The sequence below is a fragment of the Saimiri boliviensis genome, chromosome 3, assembly GCF_048565385.1.
Source record: "Saimiri boliviensis isolate mSaiBol1 chromosome 3, mSaiBol1.pri, whole genome shotgun sequence".
NCBI classification, from domain to species: Eukaryota; Metazoa; Chordata; class Mammalia; order Primates; family Cebidae; genus Saimiri; species Saimiri boliviensis.
In genome coordinates, this window is record NC_133451.1 from 69,315,827 (window position 1) to 69,342,939 (window position 27,113).

The 27,113-nt window shown below is 38.6% G+C and overlaps 1 protein-coding gene across 7 annotated transcripts in view; it reads left to right on the top strand.

Annotated features, from left to right (window-relative positions):
* Positions 1-27,113, top strand: part of ART3 (ADP-ribosyltransferase 3 (inactive)) — a 105,698-nt gene that overhangs the window by 45,078 nt on the left and 33,507 nt on the right. For 5 of the 7 annotated variants that reach the window (XM_074396293.1, XM_074396291.1, XM_074396294.1 and 2 more), the window contains exon 2: positions 22,640-22,717. In XM_074396293.1, coding sequence (XP_074252394.1) covers positions 22,640-22,717 — 78 coding nt within the window. Of the gene's footprint in view, positions 1-12,955; positions 13,785-21,310; positions 21,443-22,639; positions 22,718-27,113 lie in introns of those variants that run through there. The other 2 variants (XM_074396292.1, XM_010342624.3) reach the window with 2 other exon arrangements.

Here is a 27,113-nt window from a genome sequence, read left to right on the forward strand (position 1 = left end):
TCTTCCTAACCATGAGCATGGAATGTTTCTCCCTCTGTTTGTGTCCCCTCATTTCGTTGAGCAGTGGTTTGTAGTTGTCCTTGAAGAAGTCCTTTACATTCTTTGTTAGTTGTATTCCTAGGTATTTTATTCTCTTTGTAGCAATTGTGAATGGCAGTTCGTTCTTGATGTGGCTCTTTTTAAGTCTGTTATTGGTGTATAGGAATGCTTGTGATTTTTGCACATTGATTTTGTATCCTGAGACTTTGCTGAAGTTGCTTATCAGTTTCAGGAGATTTGGGGCTGAGACGCTGGGGTCTTCTAAATATACAATCATGTCATCTGCAAATAGAGACAGTTTGACCTCCTCCTTTCCTATTTGAATACCCTTTATTTCTTTTTCTTGCCTCATTGCTGTAGCTAGTACTTCCAATACTATATTGAATAGGAGCGGTAAGAGAGGGCATCCTTGTCTAGTGCCAGATTTAGAAGGGAATGCTTCCAGTTTTTGCCCATTCAGTATGATATTGGCTGTTGGTTTGTCATAAGTAGCTTTTATTATTTTGAGATACATTCCATCAATACCTAGTTTCTTGAGAGTTTTTAGCATAAAGAGCTGTTGAATTTTGTCAAAGGCCTTCTCTGCATCAATTGAGATAATCACTTGTTTTTGTCTTTGGTTCTGTTTATGTGGTAAATTATGTTTATAGACATGTGTATGTTGAACCAACCTTGCATCCCCGGGATGAAGCCTACTTGATCGTGATGGATAAGCTTTTTGATGTGCTGTTGCAGTCGGTTTGCCGGTATTTCATTGAAGATTTTTGCATCTATGTTCACCATGTATATTGGCCTGGAGTTTTCTTTTCTTGTTGAGTCTCTGCCGGGTTTTGGTATCAGGATGATGTTGGTCTCATAAAATGATTTGGGAAGGATTCCCTCTTTTTGTATTGTTCGGAATAGTTTCAGAAGGAGTGCTACCAGCTCCTCTTTGTATGTCTGGTAGAATTTGGCTGTGAACCCATCTGGATCTGGGCTTTTTTTGGTTGGTAGGCTATTAACTGCTGCCTCAACTTCAGCCCTTGTTATTGGTCTATTCAGGGTTTTGACTGCTTCCTGGTTTAGGCTTGGGAGGTTGCAAGTGTCCAGGAATTTATCCATTTCTTTCAGGTTTACTGTTTTAAGTGCATACAGTTGTTTGTAGTAATCTCTGATGGTGGTTTCTATTTCTGTGGAATTGGTGGCGAAATCCCCTTTATAATTTTTTGTTATGTCTATTTGATTCTCTCTTTTCTTTTTTATTAATCTGGCTAGTGGTCTATTTTGTTGATCTTTTCAAAAAACCAGCTCTGGATTTAGTGATTTTTTTTGAAGGGTTTTTTGTGTATCTATCTCCTTAAGTTATGCTCTGATCTTAGTTATTTCTTGTCTTCTGCTAGGTTTTGAGTTTTTTTGATCTTGCTCCTCTAGCTCTTTCAATTTTGATGACAGGGTGTCGATTTTAGATCTTTCCTTTCTTCTCGTCTGGTCATTTATTGCTATGTATTTTCCTCTAGACACTGCTTTAAATGTGTCCCAGAGATTCTGGTATGTTGCGTCTTCATTCTCATCAGTTTTGAAGAACATCTTTATTTCTGCCTTTGTTTCATCATTTATCCCATCAACATTCGAGAGCCATTTGTTCAGTTTCCATAAAGTTGTGCGTTTCTGAGTTAGTTTCTTAATCCTGAGTCCTAATTTGATTGCACTGTGGTCTGAGAGACTATTTGTTATGATTTCCATTCTTTTTCATTTGCTGACAAATGATTTGCTTCCAATTATGTGGTCAGTTTTAGAATAGGTATAATGTTGTGCTGAGAAGAATGTATATTCTGTGGATTTGGGGGTGGAGAGTTCTGTAAATGTCTATTAGGTTTGCTTGGTCCAGGTCAGAGTTCAAGTGCTGGATATCCTTGTTAATTTTCTGTCTCATTGATCTGTCTCAATATTGACAGTGGAGTGTTAAAGTCTCCCACTATTATTGTGTGGGAGTCTAGGTCTCTTTGTAGGTCATTAAGAACTTGCTTTATGTATCTGGGTGCTCCTCTATTAGGTGTGTATGTATTCAGGATCGTTAGCTCTTTTTGTTGCTTTGATCCTTTTATAATTATGTAATGCCCTTCTCTATCTCTTTTAATCTTTGTTGGTTCAAAGTCTATTTTATCAGAGACTAGGATTGCAACTCCTGCCTTTTTTTTTTTTTTCTCTTCATTTGCTTGGTAAATCTTCCTCCATCCCTTTATTTTGAGCCTATGTGTGTCCTTGCACGTGAGATGGGTTTCCTGGATACAGCCCACTGATGGTTTTTGACTTTTTATCCAATTTGCCAGTCTTTGTCTTTTGATTGGTGCATTTAGCCCATTTACATTTAGGGTTAATATTGTTATGTATGAATTTGATCCTGCCATTTTGATGCTAGCTAGTTGTTTTGCCCATTAGGCGATGCAAGTTCTTCGTTGTGTTGATGCTCTTTATCATTTGGTATGTTTTTGGAGTGGCTAGTACTGGTTGTTCCTTTCTGTGTTTAGTGCTTCTTTCAGGAGTTCCTGTAAAGCAGGCCTGGTGGTGATGAAATCTCTGAGCAATTGCTTGTTCATAAGGATTTTAATTCTCCTTCACTTATGAAGCTTAGTTTGGCTGGATATGAAATCCTGTGTTGAAAGTTCTTTTCTTTAAGGATGTTGAATATTGGCCCTCACTCTCTTCTGGCTTGTAGGGTTTCTGCTGAGAGATCTGCTGTGAGTCTGATGGGCTTCCCTTTGTGGGTAACCCAACCTTTCTCTCTGGCTGCCCTTAGCATTTTTTTCTTCATTTCAACCCTGGTGAATCTGATGATTATGTGCCTTGGGATTGCTCTTCTTGAGGAATATCTTTGTGGTGTTCTCTGTATTTCTTGGACTTGAATATTGACCTGCCTTTTTAGGTTGGGAAAGTTTTCCTGGATTAATATCCTGGAAATTCCAGCTTGGGCTGGAAAACACTCTCTCCATTCATTCTCTCCATCACATTCAGGAACACCTATCAAACGTAGATTAGGTCTTTTCACATAATCCCTTATTTCTTGGTGGCCTTGTTCATTTTTTTTCACTCTTTTTTCTCTAATCATACCTTCTCATTTTATTTCATTGAGTTTATCTTCAATCTCTGATGTCCTTTCTTCTGCTTGGTTGATTTTGTTATTGAAACTTGTGTATGCTTCTCAAAGTTCTTGTGTTTTTCAGCTCCATCAGGTCATTTATATTTTCTAAGCTGTTTATTCTCATTAGCATTTCGTCAACCTTTTTTTCAAGGTTCTTAGTTTCTTTGCATTTGTTTAGAACATGTTCTTTTAGCTCAGAGAATTTTGTTATAACCCACCTTTTGAAGCGTGTTTCTGTCAATTCATCAGACTCATTTTCCATCAAGCCTTGTTCCTTTGCTGGTGAAAAGTTATGATCCCTTGGAAGAGGAGAGGTGTTCTGGTTTTGGGTGTGTTCATCCTTTTCGCACTGGTTTCTTCCCATCTTTGTGCATTTATCTACCTGTAGTCTTTGTAGTTGGTGACTTTCGGATGGGGTCTCTGATGGGTGTTCTTTTTGTTCATGATGAAGTTATTTATTTCTGTTTTTTAGTTTTCCTTCTAATAGTCTGGCCCCTCTGCTCTAGGACTGCTGGAGGTCCACTCCAGACCCTGCTTGCCTGGGAATCACCTGCAGAGGCTGCAGAACAGTAAGGGTTTCTGCCAGTTTCTTCTTCTGTTATCTTAGTTTTGGAAGGAAACCTTCCAGATGTCAGCCTAAGCTCTCCTTTATGAGGTGTATCTTTGGATATATGGGGGTCAGGAAGCTGTATGAGGAGACAGTCTAAGCCTTATAGGAGCTCAAGTGCTGAGCTTTGAGCTCCATTGTTCCATTCAGAGCTGCTGGGCAGGTATATTTAAGTCTGCTGCAGTGGAACTCATAACCCCCTTTTTTCCCAGGTGCTCTGTCCTGGAAAGGTGGGGCTTTATTTATAAGTTCCTGACGTGCTGCTGCCTTTTTTCATAGATGCCTTGTACAGCTAGGAAGTAGCCTAGTCAAGGTCTGCCAGTAAAGGTGTTGCTGAGCTGTGGTGGGCTCTGCCCAGTTGCCATGTGAACTTCCTTGCGGTTTTGTTTATAGAGGTATAGTTAGAACTGCCTTGGTAATGACAGTCTGCCTCAGTAATGGCAGACTGCTTCCATAATGGCGGACTGCCTTGGTAATGGCAGACTGCCTCAGTAATGGCTGACGCCCTTCCCCCCACTGAGCTGGACCATCCCAGATCCAGCTGTACTTGCTGTGAAACTCTCAGTCCAGAGCGTTTCAGATTGCTGGTCTTTGTCGGGGTGGGACCCTCCAAGCCAGATCATCTGACTCCCTGTTTCAGCCCCCTTTTTATCAGTTGAATGGGCAGCTCTGTCTTCCAGGTGTTCAGGTGCCAGTTGAAATGGCTGCCTAGATTTGTGTGAGTTTTTGTGCGGAGACCCGCTGAGCCAGCTGAAACGGGTGCTGAAAACTCGTGGTGCTTTTCAGACCAGGAATCTCCTTGTCTGTGGGCAGTAGTAACTTGTTTGGAAATGCAGTGATCACTTACCCTCTGTGTTGTTCTTGCTGGGAAGTGCACTCCAGAGCTGTTCCTATTTGGCCATCTTGGATCTACCCTCCCCAATAGGTATTTTAAGTAGTTATATATTTATGTATCATTAACTATTTGACAGAGACTTAGAAAACATAAAAACAAGAAAACTAAAAGTATTATAAAGCCTGCACTTGAAAATTACTTTAAAGCAATGATAGTGAAAGATGGAATAATTTTGGCATTAAACATTGAATTTATACAAATCTTTTAGAGATTCATGTATTAAACAAAGTTCTGAGGATAAATTATTTTGAACCTAGAATTATATAATAGCCAAACTGTTCATCAGATTCACATTTCAAAACACTGAAAATGTTTATCTTCCATGCATTCTTCCTAAGGAAATAATTTCAGAATATATTCCTACAAAACAAAGACAAGTATAAATCAAAAAGCTGTAGATGCAGTAACATGAGACAAAAAAATGAATTTAAAAATACAACAAAAAAGCACTGTCAAATACAAGAAATGGAAAAAGTACCCAGGGGTTCAATTCAAAGATTTTCTAGTCTCCTAGTTGTTGGCCTGGAAAGCAGTTGGTCCAGATTAGAACTGGTCTTTAAGAATAAGAACAAAATGGATTCCAAGCAATGGAATTGGAAATAGAAGCACAGTAGATGTATGATGGAAACAATATTACTTTTCCCAACAACCACCACTATCACCGCTACCATCAGAAACTAAAGGAAAAATAAAACATTTTAAGCATCTAAATATGAAAGAGACAAAAGTGGGACATGATTTTAAGGGATTAGTGGAGTATGGGAAAGAAGTTTACATTTGATCTTGACATAAACATGTTTTCTGTTGAGTGTAAATAGTGATCATGACATTGGAACAACAGAGATGGAAATAAAATCTTGTGTTTATACTAAAGAGTATATACCTAGTTGCAATAAACTTGCAGTAAACTATATTTTTGATGATTTTTAATTTTAGAATAGACCTGTACTTAAAGCATGGCTACAGAACAGAAAGCAAATGTTAGTACGTTTTGACAATGTAAAGATAAAAGAACTACTGATGGAAGCTGGGAGGTGAAAGGCAGAAAGGAGATGAAAGGTAGCAGTGCTGATGTCCTCTTATTACAAAATGGGTACCAAAAAGAGAATATTGAAAGTGGATGCTTAAAAATGTAGTAAAAATGTTATTTTAATTATCAGCACTGGTAGAAAGATGGGAATTGGAATACTGAGTAAAAAAAAATTTTTTTGAGACAGGGTCTTATTGTGTCACCCAGGCAGGAGTGCAGTGGCGGGATCATGGGTCACAGCAACCTCCACCTCCCAGGTTCAAGCAGTTCTCCTGCCTCAGCCTCCTGAGAAGCTGGGATTACAGGCACCTGCCACCATGCCTGGAAAATTTTTGTATTTTTAGTACAGACAAGGTCTCATCGTGTTGACCAAGCTGGTCTAGAACTCCTGAGCTCAAATGATCTGCCCACTCCAGCCTTCCAAAATGCTGGGATTCTAGCTGTGAGTGATGGTAGCCATAGTGGTGGTGAGTTCCATCAAGGAGGTAGTGTTTGCAAAGCAAAAATTGTGAGGAGCACCTCTTAGCACCACAAAATTAAAAAACAATCACAAGTACGGCAGGCTCACTGAGTGCTTCTGTACTGAATCATTTAATCTTGTGCATTTGTATGATTATTGTTTGCTTTAGGAATTTTTATTATACAATAATTGATATTCATCCATTCATTTCCAAACCTGTTCACCTAACATGCTCATCTTTGAAATGTGGGTGGAAACCATAGTCCCTAGAGAAAACCCACACAAACATGGGGAGAATGTGCAAAATCCACACAAACAGTGACCCTGGCTGAGAATCAGTTTTTTTTCTCATTAATATTACAGTGAAATGGTCTTATTCAAGGACCTGGTTTACCTCCCACACTCTGATACAATCCTGCAGGGGACACACACACACACACACACACACGCACGCACAATCTTCCTCTCTCTCTTTGAAATCATTGCCATAGAGACTCCTTGTCCTTGATAAGAATATGTGTCTCTCACTGCAACAGGGGGAAAGAAAGTTGAGAATTAAAGCCTTGAGGCCTAAAAATCTACCAATAAGATGTTTCCACAAATATAATAATATATTACATTTTAATATATACATACATGAATATGTTGCATTATATAACATCAATATATCAAATATAATAAAGCAATATAATCATATATTGAATGTTATAAGGATAATCTGCATTATTTTGAAATACTAAATATGTATTTCATTCCCTTTATAAAGTCTGTCTGTATTCCAGTCACCTTTAGATTATGATGAGTGGTCTAGTAATAACCTAACTTGTGTTAGCCTAACTGACTCCATCTTAGCAGTAAACTCCAGCTTAGCTTCTCTCTCCCTGCCACAGCCCTCACTGGGGCATTATTGGGTCAGGCTGCACTCAAAGCTTTGAACAGTTAAGAGTGGTTCACACTGTTCACAGTACCTGTAACCACTGTAACTGCATCCTGCTTGGGAAGTCTATCTGCTATTGTGAATACCTTCCTTGGTGATTGATTGTATGGAAAGTTCCCCCTGCTGCTCCCCCTTAGTGATTGTATGGAAATACCCTTAGCAACCAACAATCCTGGGACCCTCCTGCCCCATGGTTACCAGCTTCCTTATCTAACTTGCTTGTTCTGCTTCTGTAAAATTCCACTTCAGGTAGGTACCCCCTTCCCCACCTAAATCAAGGTATAAAGGGAAATCAAGCCCCTTTCTCAGGGCCGAGAGATTTTGAGCATGAGCTGACTCTGGGTTGCTGGCTAATTAATAAAGGACTCTTAATTTGGAACTCAGAACATGGCGCATTTCCTTCTAACTTGCTCGGTTATTACAGTCAAAAGGAAGGAAAAGGTTGAAAATGCCAGAACAAGAAGTACCTAGGGTAAAGGTGAAAGACATAGCACATAGAAAGTACCCCTAACAGGAATTGAGAGTAGAAGACCTGATTGTAGAACAGAGAAAAGGAGAAAAGAGAATTCAGACTCCTGTGGCTCCTCTGGATTGAAACACTGGAAAGCGTTGATGTCGGGGTTTAGAAATGCCCTAGTAATTTTCAGGGAATCCTTTAGCAGCAAAGATTTTTTTCTTTTCATACTTCTTCTTGTGTTATAGGATCTTTGTGATACTGATTTTTTCCCCCCGTAAACCTCTGTTGCCAGTGGGGCCTTTGCCTGAGTTCCTGTCCTGCATCCAGGAAGAATGTCGTATGCAGACAAATGAAGGGTGAGGAAAAGAGGAGCTTTATTTAGTGCTAGAACCACTCAGAAGGAGACCCACAGTGGGTAGCTCCCTTCTGTAGGCCCGCAGGTCATCCATCAAGTGTTCAGTTCTCAGTGGAGAGGAGGCCCTGGAGAGGGCAACTCCTCTCTGCTCGCTGGTTGTCCTGAGGTCTGCTCCTCTCTGCAGGCAGGTTGTTCAGCAGTCTCTGCAGGTCTCTGAAGGTATTAGCAGAGAGAATAGCTCCTCTCTGCTGCTAGTCATCCTGTCGTCTGTTCAGCTCTGGCTGAGTCCGGCTGTTTACCAGCCTCAGAGGAGAGGAAGTGCATGCTGGTTGACCCATGGGTTGTCATGGGCAGAACTGGAAAAGGCACCAGTTCCCACTGTAGTCAGTGGGACTGGCTTATCTTTGAATGAGCCTGGCCCACAGCCTTCAGGCCCTCCCTTACCTGACAGACCTTACCGGGGACCCCCACCTTCCACCTGGGACTCTGCCTCCCACTGTTCATGAACCCTGGGCTCAGCCTGACTTTGCTCCAAGATCGGAGGGGGAGCCAACAGCAGAGAGAAGCCAAGCAGTGGGAGCGGCACTTCCAAGCTTATAAGGGCGGTGGGGGGCCTGAGTCTGCTGCCATGGTTTGGGCAGTTGCACCCCTGCCCAGGCAGCCCTGGCCACACCTTCCTGCCACAGCTGGGATGAAGGCAGGATTACTAGAGGGGCTGCCACCATCACTTGGGCAAAGTGGAGAATTTTTAAGGTCTCTTAGCAAAAGCACCGTGTTTAACAAGTTGAACATAACGAAGTAGCAGATGAGTTGAGAAAGGACAAAAGATCCTCTCCAGTTTTCTAAAATAAAAGTTGTCACGATAGAATTCCTACGTTTCCCTTTGGGTTTAGGGAAAGTAACTGGGATACAAACTAGTTTACAATCTTATGTAAGAAGATGACCACCAAGGGCAGGGAAGCACATCTGGAGTTTGTAAGAGGGCCACCGAACAGGGTGAGAGGGTCTTACCACCCTGTGTGAGCTAGAACATAGCTAGAACTAACAGAGAACAGAGAACAAACTACAATTTTTCCCAGTGTCAGATTGTCATAGTGTGGGGAATCATGTGCAAAAAGGAATGTGTATTTCTCTTTATTGGAAATCAACTTAGTTCACAAACCCCCATGTAAAACATTAATCTTGTCAGTTAAAACTTGGTAACAGTAAAAACTAATGGTAAAAACACTTAAACTTGTCAATTAAAATTTAGTCACTTCTAAGTTGAAAGAGTTTTCTTGAGTAAATATTTAAATTCAGAGTTCTTTTTCTTCCTAAAAGCAGTGGCCTGCCATTGGAGAAGTATCTTGTTCTGGTGCTGACCTCTAGTGTCATTGGCCTTCCCTGAGGTGTCTGATCCTGCTTGGTCTTTGGATGACAGAAATTGGCATTCACTACTGTAATGTCTTGCCTTGGTATCCAGTCTCTAAGCTACATGTACCTTGTATTTACCTTACCACAACCCTAGGTTCCTTTGGCTCACCTAGTTCTCTTTCCTCACCTTTCATGGGCCATTGCATTACAGATGCTTTACTGTGGTAGTCTTCAAATTAGGATATATATATCTCTGGGGGTACACAAATTTCAGGGAGTATGTAGGCAAGATAGTTTTTGTTGTTGTTTGTTAAATTCAGCTTATTTACTTATAATTTATGTAAATAAAATTCACAAATTTGAAGTGTACAGTTCTGTGACTTTTGACGAATGTATATCATCATGTAACATCTACTACAATCATGATGTAAAACATTTCATTACTGAAAAAACATTTCCTTTTTCCATTATGTTGGAGCATGTATTAATAGTTTATTCTTTTTCAAAGTAGGTTTATTGAGATATAATTCACATACCATACAATTCATTTAGGAAGACTGGAAAAAGAAAATGTGGTACATATCCACCATGGAATACTATGCAGCCATAAGAAGAATTAGATTATGTCCTATGCAAGAACATGGATGAAGCTAGAGGCCATTATCCTTAGCAAACCAATGCAGGAACCGAAAACCAAATACCACATGTTCTCACTTGTAAGTGGAAGCCAAATCACGAGAACACATGGACACAAAGAGGGGATCAACAGGTACTGGGGCCTACTTGAGGATGGAGGGTGGGAAGAGGAAGAAGATCAGAAAAAAATACCTGTTGGGTACTCGGCTTAGTACCTGGGTGTTGAAATAATCTATACAACAAATGCCTGTGACACGAGTTTACCTACATAACAAACCTACATGTGTACCCTTGAGCCTAAAAGTTTGAAAGAAAAAAAAAAATTATTCATGTAAAGTATTCACTTGTATAGGTTTGTTTTAGTTTTAGTTTTTAAGAAATGAGGTCTCACTGTATTGTCCCAGTGGCCTGGAACTTCTGGGCTCAAGTGATCCTCCTTCAGCTACCCCAACCACTGTGCATGGCTTAAATAGTTTTTAGTGTCTTTACAGATTTGTGCAACCATCACTGCAATCGTTTTTAGAACTACTGATATATGCAGCAACATGGATAGATTTCATAGTGTTATAATAAGAAGTCAGTCATAAAAAAAAAACTACACACTAACTGTATGATTAGTTACATGTCATACTAGGAAAGGCTAAACTGGTGACAGGAAGAAGATCGGTGACTTCCAGTGTCTTGGGTGAAGGGAGGAGATTGACTGCAAAGGACATGTAGTGACTTTTTTGGGGCGATGAAATGTTTTTGTTACTCTGAAAGGAAGCCTGGTATGCATTAACAGTCTTCCCCATTTCCTCATTATATGTCCTGCACTAGAAAAACATTAATCTACTTTCTGTCTGTATAGCTCTGTCTATTCTGGATATTTCATGTAATGTATCAGTACTTAATTCCTTTTTTTTTTTTTTTTTTTTTTTGAGACAGAGTCTATCTCTGTCACCCAGGCTAGAGGGTGGTGGTGTGATCTCAACTCACTGCATCTCTGCCTCCCAAGTTCAAGCGATTTCCCTTAGCCTCCCAAGTAGCTGGGAGTATAGGCACGTGCCACCACACCTGGCTAATTTTTGCATTTTTAGTAGAGAAGGGGTTTTGCCATGTTAGCCAGGCTAGTCTTGAACTCCTGACCTCAAGTGATCTGCCTGCCTCGGCCTCCCAAAGTGCTGGAATTACAGGCATGAGCCACCATGTCTGGCCTTAATTCCTTTTTATGGTAGAATAATATTCCAGTGTGTGGCTCTATCACAGTTTGTATATCCATTTACTAGTTGGTGGACATTTGGATTGAAATATAGACTACATTTTGCCTATAAATTTATAGATTATACTGTTCATAGCAGTATTATCTATAAATTTAGATACATACATTGTATATAGGCTATGTACAGAAGATACTACGTGAACATACTCAAGATACAGGCCTCAGAGTGGAATTTCTGAATCTTGGGCATATACCCAAGATATGTGCCTAGGAGTGGAATTTCTGGATCATGTGGTAACTCTATGTTTAATATTTCAAGGATGTTTTTTCATTTTTATTAGTGAGTGGTAATTCATTTGTTTATCCATTTACCAGTTGATGGACATTTGGGTTGTTTCTAGCTTTTAACTATGATAAATCAGCCTGCTATTAACATTTGACATACGTGAACATACACTTTAATTTATTTTAAGTATAATAAATTCCTGTAAGTAGAATTACTGGGTCATATGGTAAATACATATGTTTAACTTTATGACAACTGCCAAATTGTTTTAACAAAAATAGCTGTATCATCTTGCATTCCCATCAGCAATGTATGAAAGTTTGAGTTGCTCCATACTCTCATCAACATCTTATGTTGTTAGTCTTTAATTTTAGCCATTCTAGTGGATGTATAGTATTTTTTGTTGTTGTTGTTGTTGTTGTTGTTTTTTAATTTATTTTGAAACGGAGTCTTTGTCACCCAGGCTAGAGTGCAGTGGCACGATCTTGGCTCACTGCAACCTCCGCCTTCCTGGTTCAAGCAATTCTCCTGCCTCAACCTCCCAAGTAGCTGGGACTACAAGCATGCGCCACCACACCCAGCTAATTTTTGTATTTTGAGTGGAGACAGGGTTTCACCATGTTGGCCAGAATGGTCTCCATTTCTTGACCTTGTGATCCACCTGCCTCAGCCTCCCAAATGTATAGTGTATCACCTGATGCTAATAATATTGAATATCATTTTCTACCTGTTTGTCATTTATATATCTTCCTTTGTGAAGTGTCAATTTTTGCCCATAATCATTAAAATAAAATAATCATTTTTTTTCTTGCTTGGAAAAACTCAGTTTTTGTTCAATACAATTTCGATTAGTCTGCGTCTATCATGGAACGGAATGTAGCTGGAGAAAAACACAACCATCTTAAGTGGTTTCATTTTAAATTCAAGTAGGCCTTTAATGCAGCCCAGCAATCATAATGCATTCACTCTTCTCCTTTTCTAGATGACTAGTTGATTTTTTCTCCAGTTTCTTCAAATCTGTCATTTCAGCCTCCATCTTTTGTTAATACTTTTTTGAGAAAACTGAAGTAAGTAGGAAAAAATTCTTATTGCTATTGCAACCACTGCTTTCCAGCACCTGCCAATAAATTGTGCCTTCCTTCCTCTTCATGTTAGATGAACTGTTCCTGCTCTTCTCTAAGGCCACCTCATCTGCTTGTATACTATGTCTCATTCCCTTTTGCCTACTCAAGAAGATTGACCCAGTCATTCGACCCTCTCTCTCCTATTATTTTTTTCCTCTATCTACTAGATCATATCCAACATACTGGCTTTTTCTGTCTTTAAAAAAAAAATTTCTGGCTCTCCATCCGGGAGATTTAAAGGTTTATGTTTGAATTTCGCGGGAGGGAAGAAACTAAGAGTCAATCACTCCAGCGGAAGTTCTAAGGAACTCCTTTTATGGCCCAGGGGTCTTGGAGAAGGTGGGGGTTCCTCCCAGGTTAAAAGCCCCCTTCTTCCACACCCCTTTGGACTCCGTGTTTGGGTCCCCTTCCACGAACACGCCCTTCGTGGAAGCCATCTTTCTCTCTCCTGGATTTTCCCTCTGGAGTCCCCTTCCACACTCTCTCCTGGAAGCCTGTCTTCCCCTCCTAAACTCCATCTCTCTCTGTTCCCTTCCACTCAGTGTGGAAGCTGCTTTCCTCTCCTGGATTCATCTTTCTGGATTCTCTCACTCAGTGTGAGAGTCAGCTGTTCCTTTCTATCTCCTTCTCCTGTTTCTCTCTCTCTAAATAAATCACTTTCTACAAACACTTTCGAGTCCGGCATTTACTGTGCCCTGCGCTGTGGCCCCGTCTCATTCTTGAGAGGGCAGGAGACCAAGAACCTGGAGAAACGTCCTCTCAGGGGAGCTGAGGGCACCCTGAACCCCAATATTACCTTTTGGTGAGCCGGCCATGAGAGGGGTACACCAGAAAGAGGGGTGCAGGAGGAAAGCGGTATAGCCGGAGAAAAAGACTTCAAAATCGTATTCCTTGGTTTACTTAAAAATGGAGTCAAAAGAGGTGCTGGAGACAAAGCAGTGAACATAAGGGCCCCCAGATGAGATTGGAAGTCTGAGAGCAACACCTTCAACAAGGAGTGTTTGAAAACTGGATATTTTGCTTCACTTCGTGGTGATCTCTGTGAAGTTTCTGGCTAAAGTACTCAATCAATGACAATGAATGGAATCCTATTCCTAGGACTCTTCTAGCTCACTTACACATTTTCAAGAGACAAACAGAACCAATGCACTTGGATCATCACCTATTTCAGAGTTGGCAGACCATATGGAGTTCTGCATCTGTAAACCCAGGACTTTGGGAGACCAAGGACGGAGGATCCAGATCACTTGAGACCAGAAGTTCTAGACCAGCTGGGCAACAACATAGTAAGACCAGTCTCTATAAAACACATTTAAAAATTCTTCTTTTAGAGATATTTCACTTTCTAGGTTAGGTAAATTGCTGGGTATTTTATTTTTTTGGAGCTATTGTAAAAGGAATTGAGTCCTTAATTTGATTTATAGCTTGGTTGTTATTGGTGTATAGCAGTGCTATTGATTTGTGTAGATTGACTTTGTAGTCTAAGACTTTACTGAATTCATTTATCGAATCTAGGAGTATTTTGGAGGGGTATTCAGGATTTTCTAGGTATAGGATTATATCATTGGCACACAGTGGTTGTTTGAATTTCTCTTTTCCAATTTGGATGCCCTTTATTTCTTTCTCTTGCCTGATTCATTTTGATAGAACTTCCAGTGCTAGGTTGAATAGAAGTGGTGAAAGTGAACATCCTTGTCTTGTTTCATTTCTCGGGGGAATGTTTCCAGCATTTTCTCATTCAGCATGATGTTATGGGTTCATCGTATACTGCTTTTATTATTTTGAGATATTTCTCCTCTATGCTTAGTCTGTTGAGGGTTTTCATTATAAAGGATGCTGGATTTTATTGAATGCTTTTTCTACATCTATTGAGATTATCGTATGGTTTGAAAAAAATCATAGCACAAACAAATGAAAACACAACTCACGTTCACATATTGGAAAAATTAATATCATGAAAATGACCATACTACCCAAATCAATCTACAGATTCAGTGCAATTCCCATCCAAATTCCAACATCATTTTTCACAGAATTAGAAAATACAATCCTAAAATTCATGTGAAACAAAAAAGAGCTGACATAGCCAAAGCAAAACTAAGCAAAAAGAACAAATCTGGAGGCATCATATTACCTGACTTCAAACTGTACTACAAGGCTACATAAATCAAAACAGCATGGTACTGGTACAAAAACAGACACATAGACCAATGGAACAGAATAGAGAGCCAATAAATAAATCCCAAATACAGCAAAACAATCCTCGAGAAAACATACAAAACATAAACTGGGGAAAGGGCACACTATTTTTTTTTTGGTGCTGAGAAAACTGTTAAGCCACATAAAGAAGAATAAGACTGGAATAAACCTTATACAAAAATCAACTCAAGATAGATCAAAGACTCAAACCAAAGATGTGAAACTTGAAAAATTCTGGAAGAAAACCCAGGAAATACTCTTCTGGACATTGCCTAGGAAAAGTATTCATGACTGGGACCTCAAAATCAAATGAAACAAAAATAAATATAAATAAATGGGACCTAATTAAACTAGAAAGCTTCTGTACAGCAAAAGAAATAATCAGCAGAGTAAACAGCTCACAGAGTGGAAGAAAATATTTGCAAACTATGCATTCAACAAAGGACATATATCCAGAATCTACAAGGAACCCAAATCAGTAAAAATAATAATCCCATCAAAATGTGGCAAATGACATGAATATACATTTTTCAAAGGAAGATACACAAATGACCAACAAACTTGTGAAAAATGATATTCAAGATAATTAATCATCAGGGACATGCAAATTAAAACCACAATGAGATACCTACCACCTTACCCCTGCAAGAATGGTCATTATTAAAAGGACAACAATATGAAAAAAACAATAGATGTTGTCATGGATGTGGTGAAAAGGGAATACCTATACACTGCTGGTGGGAATGTCAATTTGTACAACCTGTATAGAAAAGAGCATGATTTCCTAAAGCACTAAAAGTTGACCTACCATTCAATTCAGCAATCTCACTACTGACTACTCAAAGGAAAAAAGTCGTTATATCAAAGAGACAACTGTACAACTATGTTTATAGCAGCACAATTTACAACTGCAAAGACGTGGAACTAACCTAAGTGCTTATCAAACAATAAGTGGCTAAAGAAAATGTGATGTGTGTGTATATGTATATATATATGTATATATATGTGTGTATATGTGTGTATATGTATATATATATGTGTGTATATGTATATATGTGTGTATATATATATATACATATACACACACATACTATGGAATATTAATCAGCTATTTTATATATACATATTACACATGTATATATATACATACACACACACACACATTATGGAATACTACTCAGCTATTAAAAAGATTGAAATAATGTGTTTTGTAGTAACTTGGATGAAGCTGCAGGCCGTTATTCTAAGTGAAGTTACTCAGGAATGGAAACAAATACTGTATGTTCTCATTTACAAGTAGGAACTAAGCCATTGGTAAGCAAAGGCATACAGGATGATTTAATGGGCTTTGGAAACTCAGAAGGGAGAGGGAGTGAGGAAGATAAGGGTTAAAAAACTACATATTTGTTACAATGTACACTACTTGGGTTATAACACTAATATCTCAGACTTTACCACTATATAATTAATCCATGTAACCAAAATCCACTTGTACTCCAAAAACTATTGAAATCAATGTAATATTAAGAAAAAAAATTAAAAACTGTCTAGGCATCATGGTGTATACTGTAGTCCTAGATACTTTGGAAGGCTAAGGTGAGAGGATCATTTGAAACTAGGGGTTCCTAGCTGCAGTAAGCTATAATCACACTACTGCACTCTGGCCTGAGTGACAGAGAGGGATCCTATATTTAAAAAATAATAATAATAAAGTAAATATAGTCTTTTCAGAATGTGACTTCATGGATAAGAAGGGCCATTTTTTTTTTCTGTAAGTGGGTTCCACAACAAAAACTGTAGAACTTGATTATGACTAGATTTTTGTATCCGACTTGTGTGTATGTGTGTGTGTCTTACCTGTCTGTTCCTGTAAAGAACAACTCAGGTTTTCTAGAACAAAATAGCCAATTAAAATAAACTCTAATTCAATCTCAAAAAAAAAAAAAAAAAAAAAAAAAATTTCTGGCCTCATGTGGTGGCTCACATCTCTAATCCCAGCACTTTGGGAGGCCAAGGCAGGTGGGTCACTTGAGGCCAGGAGTTCGAGACCAGCCTTGCCAACATGGTAAAACCCCATCTTTACTAAAAACACAAAAATTACCTGGGCTTGGTGACAGGTGCCTGTAATCCCAACTACTCAGGAGTCTGAGGCAGGAGAATCACTTGAACTGGGGAGGCAGAGGCTGCAGTGAGCCAGGATCATGCCACTGCACTCCAGCCTGAGTAACAGGGAAAAAAAAAATTTTTTTTTGGACTCTCTTCTTTACGTTTTCCCCAATCCCACTGTCAAGGTACTGCCTAATTCCTTTTATGTCCTTTATAGAAAAACTCCTTGAAGGAGTTGAACATACCAACCATCTCCAATTCCTCTTTTCATTCTTTCTTAGGCCATTCTAACCAGAGTTTCATCCCCACTGCTCTATCAGACTTGGTCTTGTTAAAACCTTCATTGTCTTCCACATTGCTAAATCCAATGGTCAGTTCTCCGTCCTCATTGTACTTGACTTATCAGAAGCTTTTAACACATTTGATTTTTCCTTTCTTTTGAAAATATTTTCTTCACTTGAGTTCCAGGATACTTTTTCCACACACGGTCTTCTCCATGGCAATCAATGACAACTGCATCCTTCCATCCTTCCAGTTATTCAAGCTACAAATCTTGGAGCTATTCTTTATTCTCTTTTTCTTGCAGCCCATGTCTAGTTTATCAGTGCATCCTATTGCCTCAGTGTTCAAAATATATCCTGTGTTTAAGTCTAAACATTTTTTTCTTTTTGTTTTTGAGACAAGGTCTTAACTCTGTTGCCCAGGCTGGAGTGCAGTGGCATCATCATAGCTCCCTGTAATCTGGAACTCCTGGGCTCAAGAGATCTTCCCACCTCAGCCTCCCAAGTAGCGAGGACTACAGGCATGGGCAGCCACACCTGGCTAATTTTAAAATTTTTTGTAGAGACAAAGTGTTGCCCAGGCCAGGACTGTTGCCTTCAAGAGATCCTCCTTCCCTTGCTTCCAAAATCTCTTGAGATTACAAGCACTTTAATTGTGTAATACATTGGTATCTTTATAGATCATTCCCATTTACTTTTTTGTGAGTTACTACATTTTTGAAAATACAATAGGCTTTTAGAACCCGCAAATGCTTTTCACTCAAAGAATCACATTACACCACATCCACTCAGATGTCCACATCATACCACTATCCACTCAGACATCTATGTCACACCACCTCAGCAGCAGCAACAACACACATACACACACATCTACTTCTCATTATGTTTAATGCTGCCATCCTGGTTCAAGCCGTCATAATCTCTGCTTGCATTATTATAATAAACTGTAAACTAGTCTTCTTACATTCACCCTACAGACCATTCTCAGCATAACAGCCAGAGTTTAAAAATAAAAAATAAATTAGATCATGTTAAAAAATAAATCAGGGCCAGGCGCGGTGGCTCAAGCCTGTAATCCCAGCACTTTGGGAGGCCGAGGTACGTGGATCACGAGGTCAAGAGATCGAGACCATCCTGGTCAACATGGTGAAACCCCGTCTCTACTAAAAATACAAAAAATTAGCTGAGCATGGTGGCACGTGCCTGTAATCCCAGCTACTCAGGAGGCTGAGGCAGGAGAATTGCCTGAACCCAGGAGGCGGAGGTTGCGGTGAGCCGAGATCGCGCCATTGCACTCCAGCCTGGGTAACAAGAGCGAAACTCTGTCTCAAAATAAAATAAAATAAAATAAAATAAAATAAATCAGATCATAAATCTGATTTAAAATAAATCAGATCATGTTATACCTCTTTTCAAAACCTGTGATTTGCTCTTTGTCTCATAAAGAGTGAAAGCTGGTGTTCTTACAGTGGCCTACAAAGATTGACATGATCTTCCCACCACCCCCCTTACCTCTCTGACCTTATCTTGTACTACTCTTCTGTTCCAATCATATTGGCCTGCTTACTATTCCTCAGACAAAAGTAGGCATTCTCTTGTCTCAGGTCTTTAGTATGTGTTATTCACTGTGTTTGACAACCACAGTCTTCATGGCTGATCTCCTTCCAGTCTCTGCTCAAATATCACCTTTCAGTGAGTCTTCCCTAGCCATCCAATTTAAATTGCAAACACTCCATGCGCTCCTAGTCTCCTTTGTGCTACTTATAAACGAAAGCCAAAACCAAGCACTCACTACATTCTAACATACTTAAGTAATTTACATATTTATTTTAGTTATTTTACTACCCCCTCTCACGAGAATATAAACTTTACAAAGGCAAGATATTTATCCATTTTGTTCACTGGTATACCTCTAGTACCTAAAAGAGTTCCTAGCGCATTTTAAGGACTCAAATATTTGTTCAGTGAGTGAATGAAAGAAATTGAGTTAAAAACTGGAACAAAACAGAATGGAGCAAAATCATACTGGGGATAAACAAGGCCAAACTTGCCATGAATGTCATCTGGCGTTTGTTATATTCTCTTTTGGGTGAATGTTGGTTTGTTTTTTTGTTTTTTTGCCACCTGCAACTGTCTTGATCGAGTTACAGGTTTTTTGTTTTTGTTTTTGTTTTTTTGAGACAGGATCTTGCTCTGTCTCCCAGGCTGGAGTGCAGTGGCATGATCTTGGCTCACTGCAGCCTCCACCTCCGAGGTTCCAACAGTTCTCCTGCCCAGCCTCCAGGGTAGCTGAGGTTACAGGCACGTGCCACGTGACTGGCTAATTTTTGTATTTTTAGTAGAGATGGGGTTTCATGATATTGGCCAAGCTAGTCTCAAACTCATGACCTCAGGTGATCTGCCTACCTCGGCTTCCCAAAGTGCTGGGATTACAGATGTGAGCCACTGTGCCGGCCAAACATTGTCTTTTGTGTGATATATAGATGAGTCTGGCAGGTTTTGGGAAGCAGTGATGAGAAATTCTGTAGGCCTACATGCCTAAGCATGTAGGTCAGTGTGAGCCTAAGGCCTGAAAACATGCAAATTCTTTTTCCTGTCTAACCAAACTCCTGCTTTAAAAAAAAAAATGATATTTCTGGGTGTGATCTAGGCTTTGGATTTAATTTTAGATTGCCTTGCCAGCGAGGTGGGAAAAAGTTGAAACTTGTCCAAATTCTAATGAGTAAAGTTGGATTTTGTAAATATGGGTATATTTCATGATAATTTAAAATGTTTTCTTGAGGTAATATGTGTGTGTACAAAAAAATACACATATCATCAGTATATAGCTTGCTGAATTTTCATGAACTGAATGTGTCAATGTAATTGACACCCATAGCAAAAAGCAGAACCGAACTAACATCTCAGATGCTTCTCTGTGCCCTTTCCAGTTTCTAGCTACTACCCATGGTGACCACTGTTCTAACATCTCAAGCCTTGGATGTGTTTTCCCTAATTTTGTTCTCGATATAAATTAAATCATACAGTATAAATATGATTGTATCTCTTTTTTTGCTCAAAATTTTGTTTGTAAGATTTATCTATATTGTTATATATGATCAGAATTTGTTCATTTTCAATGTTATATAAAATTCTATTATATGGATCTACTAGTTTATCCATTCTGTTGATGAGCATTTAGATGGTTTCAGGTTTGAAATTATTAATGAGTAGTGCTACTATCAACATTCTATTAATGTATTTTGGTGTATGCATGAATTTCTTAGGATATTTTTGTGGGTTTTTTGTTTGTTTGTTGAGACGGAGTCTTGCTCTGTCACCAGGCTGGAGTGCAGTGGCACAATCTCAGCTTACTGCAATCTCTGAGTCCCTGGTCAAGCAATTCTCCTGCCTCAGCCTCCCGAGTAGCTGGGATTACAGGCACGCACCACCACACCAGCTAATTTTTGTATTTTTAGTAGAGACGGGGTTTCATCATGTTGGCCAGGATGGTCTCGATCTCCTGACCTTGTGATCCGTCTGCCTTAGCCTCCCAAAGTGCTGGGATTACAGGTTTGAGCCACCTCACCCAGCCATTTTTGCAGTTTTTAAAAATCCACAGTCAGTAAAACCATAAGTGTTCTTCAGCATTGGGGTTAGTATATTTACCATGTATACATTACTCAAATGAGAGCTACAGTTGCAGGCATTACCAAATCCTTCCCTCCTTAGGGATGTCATTGGATTTTGTCTATACTTGGGACTCTTAACATGTTGTATTTTGGTTAAGTATGCATATTCATGTCTTTTATTAGATTGTGAGTGCTTTTTAGTACATATTTTACTTGCTTGTGTACCCTGACACCTGACATAGTACCTGAAATACAGTAAGCTAGTTGACTGAATGGTGATAGCTGTCACCATTGCCAGTGATTAACAAAGCAAAACCTTTTAGTTATGTGAATCATTTAGCCTAGAGTAAAATCCATGCTTTAGTTTGATGTCTCAGTGTCAAAGGCTTAGGAATGGGAAGTGATTTCTCTGAGTGAAGCCCAGAACTGTGGGCTCAGAAATGAAAGAGCTGTGTGGTTAAAGGGAATTGCTATGGCTTTACAAGCCTCTTGGAGATTTAAAGTGTTAACAGCAGTGATTCCAAGGCATAGTGTGGGGGCCAGATATAAATAGCAGAACACAAGTAGGGTAATGTGCCACTGCCAAGTTACTGCTGGGGGTGTTTATAAAAAGAAAAGCATTCCCTTCTCAGTTCTCACTGTCAACAACATCCCATCCTGAGGACTTGCTTACCACAACTGAGAGTGGGGAGTCAGTTTGAGGCCTAGCATCATTTAAACTTCCTCCAAAGGCATAAAAGCCAGGTAAACCTTTTGACTTCTTTACACTCAGACTAAAGAAATGAACAATTTTTAGGAAAATCCTGATCCAAAGCTTGCTTGGTAATATTGCCTTGTGACAGATACCTGTTATCTTATATTCCAAATCTTTTTTGGAAAGAGAGGCTTAACACAAAGGAACATGTTGGTACTATATTTTAGTATTTTTAGTAAAAGCAAAACTGCTTCAGAGGAAATATGAGAAATTGAGGCCCAAATGATCTATAAAAGGGAAAACTATCTCCCTTCCCCTCTGCTGTTCATTCTTACTTTTAGAATCCAGAATATGGTGATTGGTAGGATAGAATAGGAGCTTTATATGAGTTACAGTCATGTCACTTGGTTGGAGGTATGTGGAAGGAACTGTAGGTTGACCTGCTGTAGCTTTTAATTGAGTTAGTTAATGGCTCTGGGGTAGCTCCAGCCTTTGAGGGCTTCTTGACCCCCTGTTTACCCCTTTTGGTATCGTAAATACTAGGCTGAATATTAGGCATTCAGCCAATAGTTGTATAATCTTAGAATTGCTGCCTACCCAGTTCCTTCTTCTTCTTGTTCCTGCCTTCAGAAAGTTATGCAAGACATTTATTTTACCCTGGGGCTTCTCTTGATTGTGAATATTTGTGGGAAGGGGGCCATCTCTGATAATCCACTGCTTTGTACCACTCCTGGCCTCATCATCTCCTTCATCCCACTGAAAAGGGCATGACTTAATGTGCAAAGAGGATAGAAGAATGGATAATGTGTATGGGCATAATCCTGGGTAATTCTTAGAAACTCCTAAATTCTTAGGAGCTGGGGACCAATTTGAGACTGCTATGTTTTAGTCTGATTGTGTTATTCCTGTGCATGCTGAGGGAAGATTTAGAGATGGGAAGAATATATGACTATGGTGGGAGAGATGACATGTCTGAAGGCATATGGAAATAGACGGATTTAATCTTGAGCAAATCACTGAAATTCTCAGGAGTTTTTGTTTCCTCGTCTGTAGAATGAGGGCTTTAGAACAGTAGATAAAGTCTAATGGCTCTGGAAGCCCATTTGGAATTTATTGATAATCACTTCCTGACCATCATGCTATCCACTTGCATTCTGAATGAAAAAAATACACAGTATCATCCTATTCTACTTCCCTAAACCTCTTTTTTGAGTCTACTGAATTGAAATTTCTTTATTTTAATTTAGAAGAGAAAAATGAAGACAAGACATTTTGAAATAGTCACCGTGCTGCTGGCAGCCATGATTCTAGTGGACATTTTCCAGGTAATGTTGGGAATGGGAAGCATGTGGTCATTGGAATGGGGATTCTTGATATAACATGACCTGAGACATCTGATGCTGGAAATGAAAGTAGTTAGGATAGGTAAATGAATTTATTATAAGTAGCTCTTTTCGTTTTACATATGTGGTACATGTTAACTATAAAAAGTTGAAAAACTTAAGCAAAAAGAGGAAAGTAAAGATTATTCCTAATCCCTCCACTCAGAGGGAATGATTCCCAACCTGTTGGTGTATACAGCCTTCTTGGCTTTTTTCTATGTGTATACTGTTTTTAATTTACAAAAATGAGTTTGCACTGTACATAGTATTTTTTTCTTTGCTTTTTAAGTTAATATTATGCTACATGTCTCTCCATGTCATCAGATATTCTGAAAATGTTTTTCTCCAAATAAAATAATGCTGCATTGTTTGATTACATGTTTTTAAATTAATGACCACTTTCTTACATTTTTTTTTTCTGCAAGAACTTTTATGATTGTATTTGCAATTGACTCTTTAAACATCCTATAACATATTTTTATGTAAAATATAATATTTCACTTGATTTTTCCCCCCACATTGTTAGCTGCCACATTACTTCTGGGTATTTGTGCACCATTTTAAATGCCTTTTAAAAAATAGCTTAAATTCTTAAGATGTTACCAGTTTTTAAATTTAATATTCTAATCCATTGTCTATAGAATCATCGTGTATTCTGTTACCTGTATCGCATTTTTAATTGAGATATAATTTACATGCCATAAAAATTCACCACTTTAAGCTGTATATTTCAGACGTTTTAGTGTATTCATTATGTTCTGTGACCAACACCACTATCTGATCGGAGAACATTTCTATCAACCCAAAAAAAATCCCTTACCTCCTAGCAGCCAGACCCAATTTTGTCCTTCCTCCATTCCCTGGCCACCACTATTTACTTTCTGTGTCTATGGATTTGCCTCTTCTGGATATTTCACCTGAATGGCATCATATAATATGTGACCTTTTGTGTCTGGCTTCTTTCACTTAGCATAATGTTTTCAAGGTTTCTATCAATACTTCATTCTTTCTTATAACTGAGTAATATTCTGTTTTATGGCTGTACTGCATTTTGTTTATTTATCAGCTGATGGACATTTGGGTCATTTCCACTTTATGGCTATTCTGAATAGTGTTGCTGTCAACATTTATGTACAAGTTTTTGTGTGAACATATGTCTTATTTTTCTTTTTTAAAAATTTTCTAATCATATAATCTGTACATATTGAGATAATACAAACACTATTTGGTTATTTGGTAGCGTTAACAGAGTAAAGTTTACTTATATAGGAAATATGTATGTAAAAATGAATTTGGGAGGTTATGATTTATGATACATGATAACAGAATTACCTATTGTGAACATATGTTTCACTTCTCTGGTGTATATACCTAGGAATGAAATTGCTGGGTCATATGGTAATTTTATGTTAACTTTTTGAGGAACTGACAAACTTTTTCACACTAGCTGCATGGTATTACAATCCCACTAGCAATATATTAGGTTTCTAATACCTCTGTTACATGCTACTTGGTTTTTCATCATTTATAGCCATCCTAGAGGATATGAAGTGGTATTTCATTGTGGTTTTGATATGATTTTCAATATACTCTTAGAACATACTTTAAATCTTTTTGTTCTATAATTGTTTCATGATTTGTTTAGCCAATTTCTCTCCTTGACATTTAGGTCATTTCCATATTTTTGTAAGAAATTTTTGGTAATTGAGTTTCATCAGTATTGGATTTTTTTTTCTCAATGGATGTATCAGAGGAATATAATCAACTTGTACTTGTTTTTAAGTATCTGCTCAGTTGTCCCTGAATAGTGGTGGCATTTATGAACTCTGTTACTGCTCAAAGCACACACCATACAACATACACAATCAGCTGAGGTGTCTGGCCAGAAAGACTTGATGTCTAAAATTAGATATTTGGAGACTTATTAGAGGTATAGGGAAAAGACAGGAACATAGAGTAGATCAACTCTCATATAATGTAGGGAATGTGGGAGGTGTTTTCAGGGTCTGATGTCTTATACTGTGTTGATGTCTTGAAGCGAAATCAGCCATTGGTGCCCAAGCTGCACTCTGGTACATTCTGTGCTGTAGAGGAAAGTGCATTTCTTGGCCATGAGGTGGCAGTGATTTGATCTCCTGAAGCTCAAATTCCCATGGCAAGAAACTGACCTACAAACCCAGGAGTACAGGAGTCTCAGTGACTTCCATGGCAGAATTCTGTGTGGCTAGTAATCAAGACAGTTTCTGAAGCTGGCACAGTTCCTGCATTTGTAAAATGGTGTTAACAGTTGTCTTTTCAACCTTTTATAATGGTTGTTATGAAGACAGAATTACATTCTTCTTCAAGTGCTACATAAATATTCGTGGTCTTCATCATTGGAAAATTCTCATTCTTTAGAGGCAACAGAACAGTTTGGTTAAGAGGACAAGACTCTGGAATTAGACTGCCTGAGTTCAAATTCCAGTTCCATGTAAGTCTCAATCTCTTAGTTTCCTCATCTTTGAAAAAAGAAAAGGGGGGCCAATAATAGTACCTACCTCACAAGGTTGCTGAACACTTAGTGCCTGGCATATAGAGAGAACTCTGGAGATGTTTGTTAAGCTTAGTGAGTGGCCACAGTGTGCCTGAGAAGGAGATATGTAGGAAAAGTTCACAAATGAATAGATGGTTTTAAATAAGAACCAGTTCGTTGTGGTTGTAAGATTATAAGTTTCATCTTAGCCATGTTGCCTTTGAAGGGTCTTTGAACATTCAAGTGGAGGTGTTAAATAGGCAAATAAATTTTATATATAGGACTGGCACTTACAGGATAGGTCAGATATATTTAGAAAATAATTGAAACTGTAAGCCTGCATATAATTGCCTGGGGAGCATAGAGTTGAGAGTTAGAAAATACGTAGCTTTGAGAAACTCCAACATTTAGTGGCTAGCTGGAATATGATGTGTCTACGAAAGAGTCTAAGAAGAAATTCCCCCTTAAGTGAGAGCTGTTTGGGTGGAGAAATTGGTGGGAAGCCATAATGGTGAGGGTTGAGATATAAGTGAGAAATTAAGTGGAGATGGCAGAGATAGACATCTCTTTCAAGATGTTTGTCTGTGAGGGAGAGAAGAGAGACGGGAAAGTAGACAGCTAGAGCAGGATATGGAAGCAAGTTTTGTTTCTGCTTTTACAAGTTAGTATCTCTGTCTCTGTCTCTATCTCTCTCTTGCTCTCTCTGTCTCACACACACACACACACACACACACACACACACACAGAGTGAGAGAGAGAGTTTTTAAGAATCATTCACTCAGAATCTGTAACTTTTTTTTTAATCTTTAACTTTAACGGCTTCTGGCTAAATGTGTCTATAAAGTCTCCAACTGAGGTCCCTAAGCAGACTTGTGCAACTATGCAACATGCAAGTATAGAATAATGGAAAAAGAGGCATTATCCTTTTATTTGTAGATATCCATAAATAGTATTCCTGGGGAGATTTGATCATCTTAGTTTTTAATCTATAAGCCAGAGTACAGGATTCTAATTTAGTTCACTTGAATATTTTGCCAGGTTCTATGCTAGGTGCTTTGGGATTCAAAGGTTACAATACAGATCCTACCCTTAAGGAACTAACAGTATAATACATATATTCCTAGCATGAAGTAATATAAAATAGTCACATCACATTGGAGAAAGGCCTTATGAAAAAATGATAATAATCACCATATGTTAAAGACACTTGATATTTGCCAGGCATGGGGCAAAGATCTTTGCATATATTCATTATGTTATTTAATTCTCACAGCCATCCTGCAGTTAAAATATTATTCCCTCCACTTTATCCTCATTTTTTAAAATGGAAAACTTGAGGATTAAAAATGTCAAGTAACTTCTATACCTAGTTAGTAACAAATGGGATTTGAACTCAGATCTGCCTGGCTGCAAAGTAGTGTTAATTACATTACACCACCCTACTTCTTATGGTATGTGAACATATGTATATGTATAATTTAGTTGTATGTGGCATTATGCCTCTTTAGTTGTATGTGATTGAAATACAATTCAAACTAGCATAAGCAAACAGGGAATTTATTGATTCTTACAACTGGCAAAGAACACGGTCTTCAGGTACAGTTAGGCCCAGTGTCCCCAGTATGTTTTCAGTGCCTCATCTCTACCTCTCAGCTCAGCAAGCCTTGTTTGTTGCTTTATTTTCAGACAGAATTCTCCATGACCCTGAAAGTAACTGTTGGAAACTCTAGGTCAATATTATCCTTAGAGCTTACAGCTTTAGAGAAAGAAAGATACATTTTTTTCCTCTGGGAGCTCTGATTGCTAGGCTTAGATCTGTTTATCCAG